Genomic DNA, 12493 nt, shown 5'->3' on the forward strand with positions numbered 1-12493 from the left:
ATTTCAATGGCTTCCCATTATATAGACTTGATACAATATTGAGCACTATATAAATTGACATGATTGAGATTTTGCCCATTATCTCTCCATGGATGTATCATGAGATCTCGACAGGATGGGTAAGGTTAGGTACAGGTGCCACATCCTGCCAATATCCTGTCACTCAGGAAGCAGTCATTTTAGGTCAGGGCAAGTGAAATGACAGGGTTCTCAGTGGCTTGTCCCAAGTGAACAAGAACAAGAAATTAATCAAAAACCTAATCCTCCTTTTTTGTATTTTACACTCAAATTATGTTGTGCTAAATACCACCTCATCGGGCACAAGAAGGAAAAGTTATGCGTTCTCTTTGTCCTCTTTATATATATTTAAAATATTATGTTCTGTATGTATATAAACACAAATAGCAATCATTCACCAAAATAACTATCAAAAGACAAAGTATAAGTATTTTAAATACATTTTTTTGATAAAAAGGAATTAATAAGCAAACACTTTGAGAAATCATTTTTATTGATTAAATGAGCCACAGTGGCTGAATCACAGCTTTTATCACACGTGACGTGACTACAACGTCACATAGAAACTTATCATATGTACATTATATAAACACATCAAATATATTCATCAGAACTCATTAAAACTAGAAATTAAATGCTACGTATCAATGATATTTTTTAGTAAAACATTTATCTGCTTTTACTTTATTAGCACTATTAAATAAATGTAAAAAATATGATAGCTTAATTGATATAAAATTTGTTTATTGAGGGATGTGTAAAAATTAACCAAAGAAGTGGTAACCAAACAGGCAGTCAAATGACAAAAATAAAAACTATTTCATGAAATTGAATTGGTTTGTAGTTCAGGTATGTGCAATGTTTAAAATGTAATCAGTTTTGTTAGTATATAATAAGCAGAAAATAATATACACATATATATATGAATGGTATATTTTTGACACACATTTGCAATTGTAAAACACACACCAAAAAAATGTATTATTCTCTTTTTATGCTGTTTGCTTTGAATGTGTCACCTACACACACATAAACAAGGATAACCATATTGTTCATACAGCATTTATGAAAACAAAAAGGAGTACATTGAGATATAGCTACAGTATTTATAATCAAGTCAAACATCCCTCATTTAAAAAGTAAGACCTAGAACTAGTTATAACTAGTAATGAAGGTAGATATAAGGATTTACTTTCCCAATACAGCCACCCTTACAATCATACCATACAAATTTGAAGTATCACATTTACTACTGATAGCCTACTTACTTAAACTTTCAGTAAAATACCATGAAAATAAATAATAGGCCTACATAATGGACATGTGCTTACAAGGGATGGGATGTTATTTTCAATAAGTTGATTAAAATTTAAACCTGCATATAGTTTTATTTAGAGCAGTGAAATAATTTATCAATACTGAAATCCAAGAACACCATAACTCCACACATATCACCAAGAAGGAAGAGGCGGAAAACTAGAAACATCACAAATTTTTATCAGAAAATTAACACTGAACAAAGGGTAGACTAAAACTGTTAGAAGATGCTGGAAGATGCTACCACTATGTAGCAAGTAATCGCCTTTGCTTCCTTTGCAATTTAATACTGCCAATACATGATGTATTAAATACATCATAGGTTCTAGAGCACTCTTTATTATCAAGATATCAACATATCAAGATCGCTTAAAGTAGTTCACAAAAAAGAAGTTTGGGACATTATTGCAGATTAATTAGCACAAATAAACAGCTTCCCCTCTTAATGTGTACAAAATGTTAACAAATAAAGTAAAGGTAAGTATAAATTTAGAATGAATTATACCTGTTACACCTGTTCAACTAAAAGACTTGAAGATAAGTTGTTACACAATAATCAGAGTCAGTATTTGTGTAATTGTATTAGCTATGCCACAAGAAGTTAAAAGAAAGTTACTTTATGAACTTTGATGTGAATGAAAGAAACATGAACAAGAGTAAACTCAATCATGGATGTACCCAGTGAGGGGCATGGGGGGAGGGGCAGCTGCTACCTCCCTTGAAGCAAAAAATTGTTATACAGTGATGATACAAAACAAAATTAGGTAGGGCGATGTTGAGTATTAGTTGTTTATCACACTCAAATGGTGTACAAATCGTGAGGTATCTAGAGCTACCTAACAACTGATGAATATATTACAACCTAAGCAACAACATTATGCAGTAAAAAAATTTGTAAATAATTTTCAACACATTTCAGAAGAGTTTTAAAATTATTTTCCCACTGGAATATACCAAGCAGCACCATGTTGCTCGATTTGCAATTGCTCATGATCATGTTAACTGGACTTTTGAGCAATAGAAACAATTTTATTCACAATGAAATCTAAGTGAGTTTAAAGGGTCAAGTTGGACATATATAAGTTTGGAGAAGAAGTGGGAAGCGATATTTTCAAGTGTGCCTTGCTCCAAGAGCCTTGGAGATGGTTTTAGGAGGTGGCTCTGTGATGTTTTGGGGAGGCATAAGTTTTGAATCCCGCACAGTAATAGGAACTGTTCGTCGCCCAGCGCTTAATTTAGAAAGGTACATACTGGACATCTTACAAGACCATGTTATACCATTTGAGCCTTTTATTGGTGAAAATGTTCTTCTAATGCAAGATATCGCCCACCCACACAATGCGAGAGCAGTTACACGCTAAGGAAAACTGGTATGAACAAATTGAATTGGCCTCCAAGGAGTGCCGACATGAATCCTTTAGAACATCTGTGGTAAACTACTAAAAAACTGATCTGGTCTCGGGATCACGCACCACAAATTTTTTATGAGAAGTTAAACAAGCGTTCCAGAAGGTGTGGGAAAACATCCCCCAAGAAAGCATACAAAACCTTACTTGAGGGATGGATATGTTTCAAGCTGTGGTTCATGCTAGAGGGGGTGATACCAGGTATTGACAATACACCATAACAGAATTACCTACAAAGACATAATAAAAATAATTAGTTTGTACTTTGTATTGTAAAAAACACTTTTACATCATGTGTATTAATAAAATTTGTTTAATCAGAAACAAGATTAATTTTTCACATGTATTTTCACACCAAAAAAGTGCAATTTAAATAAATATACACCCTTTTCCTCTTAAGCAAATGAAGTAATTAAGTACTATTATTCAGCTAAGAAATATGATTGTTTTTTATATATTGGTAAACAAGTGACATGCTTTCACGAAACGTAAGTACAGGCTTTCTAAGATAACAATATCTTTATTTTTTCTGTTGCAATAATGTTTTATACTTAAAAAATAACTGCATATATTTAATGTATTTATAAATAAAACTTGTGTTAAAGTATGGCAAATACACCAGTATTAAATGCTTTTCTAGAACTGGGCTGTAGTTGAAAAAATCATTCATGTTTTTATAGAATGTAAGAGAGTTCTATATGATACAATCATGTCTAAAGTAAAATTGGGAGATCAAAATTTCTTTATGACACAAATCTTTCGATGCACGTTAGATGATACAACTATTGTCTGCAACATTGTATTTACATCATTTTTTGCTCTTTACTACTTAGTGTCAAACTTTTTCTCCATTTGTGTTTGATTAAATACTTCAGATCTTAATCAGTGAAAACTGGCAAAACAACAGATATCACCTGAAATAAAGTCCAGTTGCCCAATAATAATTGATTACCTCTGTATTAATCTTCGAGATAATATACATTTTTAATAACGTTTATCATAATAAAACAAAAATTGCTTACAAGTAGTAGAATGGTTTGAAGAGTCAGTCCAAAGTTGCAAAGAACTTAACATTTTGGAATACGTCAGTCAGTCCAAATTGCAAAGAACTTAACATTTTGGAATACGTAATAATTTCTTCTTAAGATTACACTTAGTTCAATGTTTGTCCTAATTTTTACATCCCTTCCAATTCATATGATAGGTCAAAATCCACAAAATTGGCAACCCAGTCCTCGTTGTTATAAATTCTTTCCAGCTAGTATGTTTTCCATTGATCAGAACTTATTTCACTGATGGAAGCCAAAAATTTAAAAGTGGAGACAATGTGAAAAGAAATTGGATTTCCACGCTGACAAAGTTTGTGACAGTAAATCAAGAGGAATAAGCTAATGAGCTTTCTTAATGAAATGATTTTTTGGGGCCATTCATGAACTTGCAACTAGTTAGGTAGTAACTAGCCCCATAACAATGAGTAATATGCATGTGTAATCATTTCATCTCTTCCAAGTATTATACATTACTCCTTGAACACTCTCAACAAAAGTTTCCATAACCATCTCAGCTGAAGAAAGAGTGATTTTGTTGCATACTCTACTGATTAAGTCGACTATTCTTAGATTTTAAGTGAATCTATCTTTTATACATTAATGATTAAACATTCTTTAGAGTCCTCTGAAACAATTGTAAACCACCCTAGGAACATATCATAATTTTGTTATATTACTCAGTTTTGACAATTCAAACATAAAAATAAACGCAGAATAGTGAACGATATTGTTGAAAATTGATGTTAGTTCCTCCAAGAATTATAATAACTGAAAATAATAACCATAATATATCAAAACTGCATGATATACGGGGTGTAAAAAAAGTCCTGCACAGGCATAGTAACTCCCGAACAATTACAGGTAAAGCAATAAAACTTAATACATCGTTACTACAACTATAAATCTACTTTTTTAAGTTAAACCAGCGTCATTTTTTAAAGAGTGAACCCTTTGAGGTCAGATTTGCAGTAATGTACTCTACTAATAAACACCTTTAATTTGATGTACTACTTGACTTACACCCAGTAAGATTTCCTTCTGACTCCATCCCCCTGACATAACAAAAAAATGGTAGTAACTTCAAACGGTACATTTATGTGTGCAGTAATGATGTACCAAGTTATATTCCTGGTTGGGAATTATTAAGCCTGTGGTGGACATTTTTTACACTCTGTATATTTATGACTGAACAAACTTTTCAAACATCACTTATAAAATCTATATCCAATTTTACAATAGACAATACAACTATCAATGTTTGTGTTGTTACATAAATATTACAAAAATATATGCAAATACAACACTCAAATACACATGGATAAAAACACACAAAAGTGCTTTAAATTTCTAAACCCCTTGTATAGCAATTACATTTCACCTAAAAAATGCATTCTTATTTCTGTAGCTTCTTTTCCGCCAAGTATCTAATAACATTACCTTATAATTACAATACACTAAGACTACTGTGTATACATACTAATTATTATACTATTAAATTACAAATTATCTTAAAGGCAGACATTTTGGACGGATTCAGCTAAAGTATTTAGAATTTTTTGTTATACTGGAACTTAAGTTTTCTTCATTTCAATAATCTGAAAGCAAAATAAAATTGCATTAATACAATTCATTGAAACATCTTTAATTATTCCTATTTAGTTTAAAAAATGTAAATATTTATTTTGCGAGTATTAAAATTGACCTCGTGTAGATAACTAGTTTAAAAGTAATTCAAGAATTAAATGCACTGCTTGTGCTATGGAGAGTAAAATTTAAAAATATTATGATTTGTGATAAATGTATAATAACCTGAGAGTAGTACAAATTTCCATTAGTTTAAATTAACTTGGACAAAGCATAAGTATTCCAAACATCTTTATAAAAGTTCTTCAAAAAATTGTTAAAACTATTACTAAATATAATATTCAAAAATATATTTGTATACTGTATCAAATGAAGTACTATAATTGCAATCAAATGAGACTTAATATCTAAAGAAATCGCCAACATATCCAATTACAGAAAAAAATGTACAACTACGCAACATGATGGGAGTATGAATACTATTACTATTTAGATTTTATTGGCCAAGCATAAACGTGTAATAAATAATCAAGAATTGTTTCTTAAAAATTTCTGTGAGCCTAAATATATTTTAAGATTATGGAGCATTAATTTTGTAGGGTCAGAAGGTGAGATATTTTGATGAAAATTAAATTCTTATTCATCTAAGCAAAGCTGTGTAATAATTAATAATCTTCAGTCTTCTAGAAGTTGAAATATGTCTAAAAATTCATACTGAATGTAAAATTCTAAATTGTTGGACATATGGCACTTGAAGTAGATCTACTGGCACAAATTGGTTTCAATACACTTAACTATAAAATACACTCTTTAAACTATAAAAAAACTCTAAATATTTAAAAATGTATTAAGGTCCACAAACAAAAAAAATCAATACTGATAAGAAATGCTTAAATCACAAATATAAATTCCTAGTTGGCATTATTATATTTTAATACATTATTCAAAATATCCTTGAACAATCCAAAACCATCCACAGTATTATATTAACAAAAATTAAAAAAATATGGGATATATGACTTTTGAAGGTCGAATTCAAGAGTATGTTTGATTTTATAGATAATTATTCCATATTCTGATGTCTTGGTGCATAATATTTTAATGAACTTGAGTAGATAATAAAATATTTGTTTTACTAAGCCACAACTACATGGAATGTTGTTTACTCCAGGGTACACAGTTGAACTGGATGGTCTGATACCAAAGTGAACCAACTCCATATTTTTAATTTTTCAGTACGAACAATAATAGATTTTCAATGTTTGATGCTAAATAGCACTTTGAAAATTGAAAAACATATTGTTGTTTTGTGATAATCTGAAAAAGTTACACTAATTGTATCTTCATAATTACTGAAAAAAATTAATATAAAACTCAGCAAGGGATGAAAATATTTTTTCAAAATTTTTTTGTACTGACATGGTTCAGTCTGGTTCATGAAACTTACCATTGCACCCTGGTGCTTCAGTGAACCAATATTTATATGTAAAATAAGTTACTTAAAATATTTTTCTTTCATCTTTAAAATTACTTGAATTGTATCTAAAATGTTTTCTAAGGTGGATTTTACTTCTAAATTAGGGAGGAATAATAAAGTTCATTACTGATTTTTCATTCTGATTTTATTATTTAAAAAGTGAGAAGACCAAACAAACACAGTATTACAAAATTAAAAACAGGTCAAATTTAATAAAACTTATAGATTATCAACCAATTCTTCATCGTTGATTTCACTGGTAGTTATTTCCTGTTTCTGGAACAAGTCTTCATAAAATCCATGGTGAATCGGTGGCACAAGTTCTAACATTGATTTTAAGTCAGCCTTTTTTTCAGAAGAAAGAGGTTTGCCGTTAGGATTCTTTGTGACTAAAGGAAGATGGTGAAGAGGAACTTGAGTCTTACTGGGTTCAGACCTCTTGGTTTTTCAAGGGTTTTTGATTTCTTTTTTTGGAGCCGTTTACTGAGGACTGATTGAGTGGTACTCAACATCACTATTGTGTGTGTACTTATAATACATGACATAAGGATGACTTTGTCTTACACATAAACTTCTGATCTTTAACCATTCAACTTTCTCTCCGTCACACTCTTTTCTGTTTGTAAGAGCTGCGCAAACTTGATCAGTAGTTATCAAATCTGTTTCCTTTATAGTAATGACTTCAAATGCTTGCTTCTTTGACCTACATCCCTTTATTATTTCAGCAAGCTGTTGTGGGACATAAATGTATTCGTGTCTTCTCATGCTTTTTTCTATGTGACCAAAATCCGTGTCGTTTGGCAAAAACTGTGGCCTGGTATGGGAAATTTTTGCTCAATTTCTTTAATGTTGTTTAAAGGGTTTTGCACTAGTCGCATGAGTAGGGATAACCATTTTGAAATTCCTATTCTGGCCACCACATGAGTCGCACCACAACACAATCTTTTCTTTTGTAGGATGGTCAGAAATGTATTTCAAAAGGCAGGATCCAATTTCATCTGGTCCCCTTCCTCCTTGACATTCATTCCAAAGGTGCATTGTTCCTTTTGACGAGGCACAGTCATGAACGCCTAAATTATAAAACGGACAATTGCCTCTTATAATATGCTTATTCCTGTAGGAACCTTTGGCAATGAGAATGTCTTCTGTAAATCAAAAGTTAAAACGGTGCATTCGCCGTTTTTTAGCAAATTGCATGTCCCGCTTCATTTCATCTCTTGCTGCATTTACTTTTCTATGGTGAAGCTCAGTATTGGCCAACACTTGATTGAGTTTCAATTTTTTTTCTGCAGAGTCTAGTTCACTCTCAATCGCTTTCTTCTGGACATTATATGAATCGCACACTTTACAGGTGTCCCTTATGAGGTGTCTTAAAACCTAAATTGAAGTCTTTTTGTAAAAGATTTTTTCATACATTGACTGAGACACAGTCTGATCTTTAACATTATCAGCTTCCATTTTTTGGGCATATAACCTATACATTAGACTTAAATTTAATTCAGCCCCTAAATACTTTTTGTTTTGGATTATCTTTGCGACTGTAATGGCTAGTGTAGGCAGGAAAAGATGATATATGATTTTTAACAGAGTTAATTCGTTCATCTGATAGTTTGTTATGAGGCGTATGTTTACCTCTTTTGTCTACAACCTCACCACGACTAACTTTCATCAGTGAGCGATGAAATCTTTCGCGCTATCTATTTTAAGTGTTTTTATAAACATACTTTTTACAAATCCTGACATCAATATTTTGACATGGCAAATAATAGTAACGAGAGAATTCTCTCTTTGAATCATCAGAACCCTTTTTTTCAAAAGCATTTCGAACTTTAACAGACCTACCAATAATAGCAGTCTGTGTATCAAATGACCCTGAATTCCAAAAGAGATCAAAAAACTTTTTTCCTTTCATCAATATTAACTTTTTCAGCGCATTTCATTCTACACATTTACAGTCAAAACGGTTCAAATATTTTACTTGCAACTGGATTACCACTAGTACTCTCATAAGCTTTTCCTGAGTTTCGATTTTATCTTTCTAATATTTTTTTTCCACTTAGCTGGATCTCCGTAGTTTCTCTTTCTTCTCTTCTTCTCGGGTGGGTTTTCTTCTGTTGCTACGAGTGTTTCCTGTCTCATTTCTGATCCATCTGCCCCAACATCTTTTCCATCCTTCTTCTTCTTCTTCTTCCTTTTTTGCTTAGAACCACATGGGACATCATCTGCAACATTAATGCCAATATAAAGCATGTACAAAGCCAACAATATAAAATAGTCCTATTTTATTAAAGTATGGTGGTAAAAGGATTACTGTAGTAATAATGTACCAATATATACACACACACAAAAAACAAAATAAGGTTTGTTTTATTAAAAAAATGAATTAATTAATCTATTATCATTGTCTATAAGCTTTATAAAAATCCAGGGGCAAACAAACAATCAGCATTTTTACAATCTCGTCTGCCAGAATGAACTAACATCATTTAAATATCTGAACACTGTATGCCAGAGTGAACTAACTCCAAAATCCCAGTTATGACAACAGATAGTATATCGTGCATTGCAGATATCTGTTAACAACACTATTGAAAGGCTACAACATTAATATGTTACAAAAAACACAACCACAACAGCTGATATTATGGAGGGAATAGTTAGTTCACTTTGGCATAAGATGAAATGCTAATGTACACTAACCTATTGCATATAATTGAAATGACCTTAGATAATTAGTAAATGTGAAATATTACCTTCACTACTATCTTCAGCATGTTGAGGTGGGATGTACTCGTCGCCAGAATCTTCAAATAAGTCGGATAAACTGGAGTTTAACTCACTATTTATTAAAGAAGAGGATGCACCATGAACCAACTCTAATGCGTCAGCCATGTTTTTTCAGGAGTTTAGTTCAGTCTGCCACACAAACAAAATCAAAATTCCCCGTATGGTAAAACAGAAAAATAAAATTTCCCTCACAAACTCAGCTGTTTAATATGGTTCTCTCTGGCATGTGAATGTATTGTATTTTTATAAAGTAAGAAATGACAATACGGAAAAAACATTGAAATTGGAGTTGGTTCAGTTTGGCATCAGACCATCCACTGTGGTCTTCACTACTCTCAAACAGTTCTTCAATTTTGTAGTCAGCTTGAATAAGGTTTCCTTGTGTGTAAGAAAAACAGGCCTGTAAGTTGTGGATTGTCTTCATTTTGATATAGATGTAAATGTGGCACATTCTAACACCTAAATTTCATAATTAATTTTTAAATGCTTTATTGATCTATGTATTGTACCCATTTTTGTATAATGTCTTCATTTCTGGATTCCAGCTGTTTCCCTGATATGTAGACAGAGTTATTAATTATTGTATTTAATATTCAGAACTTCTGGGATGGATGATAATGAGATTAGGCGATATATTACTGAATGTCCTATATTCCCATCTGATTTCCTCATTGTCATTATGTCCCACAATTTTAACACCTGTTGTGTTCTATATGTTGTTTTAGAAGCAGGTACCCACCAGAAGGGTTCGCCTGGCAGGTTTTATTACCTGCCATTGTAGAACTTATTCAATGTACAATTACTAGAGCAGTAAAAACATTGTATTACAAGTCTGAGCAACTCAATAGATGTTCAGGACAGCACACATCAATAAACGTAAATACTGAGAAATTGAGATGAAGAGTTGATTCATAGGTCTAGTATACTTTGGAGGTTGATTGTTGGGTAGTGGGGGCAAAAATCTTAGTTATAAAGATTTTTTGAAACCTAAAAATGAAGGAGAATCCTTCCCCTGCCCGCTTTTATTGAAGAGGCTGAAATAAAACTATACAGCTAGCTTCCTTCCTAAGTTAGCATGACTAAGATAGTTCCCACCGTCCCATATTCATGATGGATGTGACATGGGATTTCAGCAGGAGCCAGCCTAAACACCCAAAATCACTCATCAAGAATATCTGGTCACTCCAGAAGCAGTGCAGAGGTCCTTGTAGGACTACGTGCAATGAAGAAAGTCCTCAGCTTATTGTGCCATATAAAAAAACCATCATGTAAGAATACTACATAAGCCACCAAGATATAACTCACTCATATTATATTAATTTGAGTCTTGAGATGTAATGTATAAAAAAATAAATCTAAATATTTGAATCTACATTTTTTGTAAAGCAATTTCGGCAAAATTATCATATCTATTCTATTATAATAATGAATCGCAATGCATTGTTTAACTTGTTATCATGCGATCTTTCAGCCCAACGTCTGCAATTTTAATTTACCAGACTTTGTTGTGGGGAGGTATACAACGAAGGAGTGGGGATGGCAACAATTTAGTTTGAATTGGAGCTACCTTGAAATCGGAAAAATAAAGCATCTGTCTTTTTGACGGAGTGTGATTGACCTGTGTGACAGTAGACGGTAGTTAATAACATTGTTCAATCCTTTTGACCGAGTGCGACCACTCAAGTATATACTTTTATATTAAATCATTATCTGTTTTATAACATTTTATTAAGATTTTTGTCACTTTTTGAATGTAATGGGGCCAAATGAACACAAAAGAATAGGAGCTCTCTTAATGTTGAGCAGGAAGATAGACAAAGAAATATTGAACATGAACAAAATTCAGCAATAGTGCACAGGCAACTATTACAAGATGTTGTGGACGAATAAGATATTGTCAGTACGAAAGCACATGTACCTAAGGAAGATCACCACACATGGCACTTGTGTCTGGGGTTCATCTCTGTCTCCAATGGACAGTTCCAAGTCTTGCCAAACTCTGGAGAGTTGGAAAGGGTGCCCATGACTCTAACATAGTTCGGGGCGTGTTCTCCCTCCAGTGTCCATCTCATCGACTGTTTTGACCAATTCTCACACCAGATCTGTCAACACAACCATCGGATATATTTGTTTATTCACTTCTTACAACATATACTTCATTTCATTCATAGTACTGATACAATCATATACAATACAATTATCTTCATAGACATATAATATTATGTTGTTCTGGATAAACAGGATAACAATTTTTTAATGCAATAGTCCTGATATATATATATATATATATATATATATATATATATATATATATATATATATATATATATATATATGTCTGCCTGATATATATATACAGGGTGTCAATTAAGTCTGGAACCTCTTTTTTAATTTTTAAACCACAATATAAAGAAATACCAAAGTTCACACGTGCTTACTGGTGATAGTAAAGCACACACATCTGCCCAATCACCGACCGGATAATCCCTTTGGGGGACGGTCCACAAGGAGTCAGACAAAATTCTTAAATAGCAGCATAGGTCAAGTTTGGTATCAAATTAAAGGTCTTACTTAGCAGAGTACAATGCCGCAAACCGGACTTCAAAAGGTGGATTCATTCAGTAGTTATAGCTATTTGAATTTTAAAACAATTGAACAATGTCAATTATTAAGTATTACAAGTAAACACCAATTTTTAAGTACCTGTTATCAAAGTAAGTGTTCAAAATGTTTCCCTCCCATCGTCTGGCAATGTCCTAGGCGGTTGTAAAAGCCATCCACTGCATTTTGAAGGTAGTCACGAGGAATATCTTGAGCTTCGTGGACTATGAGATTTCTTAGGTGCGCCAAATCTC

The 12493-nt window shown here is 32.2% G+C and overlaps 1 protein-coding gene across 1 annotated transcript in view; it reads right to left on the reverse strand.

The window, feature by feature from the left end:
• Positions 1-490: 490 nt before the first annotated feature.
• The window catches only part of LOC124358430 (endothelin-converting enzyme homolog), a 74157-nt gene continuing 62154 nt past the window's right edge, over positions 491-12493 (reverse strand). Inside the window, exons 22-23 of the mRNA XM_046810727.1 lie at positions 11557-11740; positions 491-5385 (exon numbers count right to left, since the gene is read on the reverse strand). Of these exons, the coding sequence (XP_046666683.1) occupies positions 11567-11740 (174 nt within the window). The 3' untranslated portion in view covers positions 491-5385; positions 11557-11566. The remainder of the gene's footprint in view (positions 5386-11556; positions 11741-12493) is intronic.

Source organism: Homalodisca vitripennis, chromosome 3, assembly GCF_021130785.1.
Source record: "Homalodisca vitripennis isolate AUS2020 chromosome 3, UT_GWSS_2.1, whole genome shotgun sequence".
Lineage (NCBI taxonomy): Eukaryota > Metazoa > Arthropoda > Insecta > Hemiptera > Cicadellidae > Homalodisca > Homalodisca vitripennis.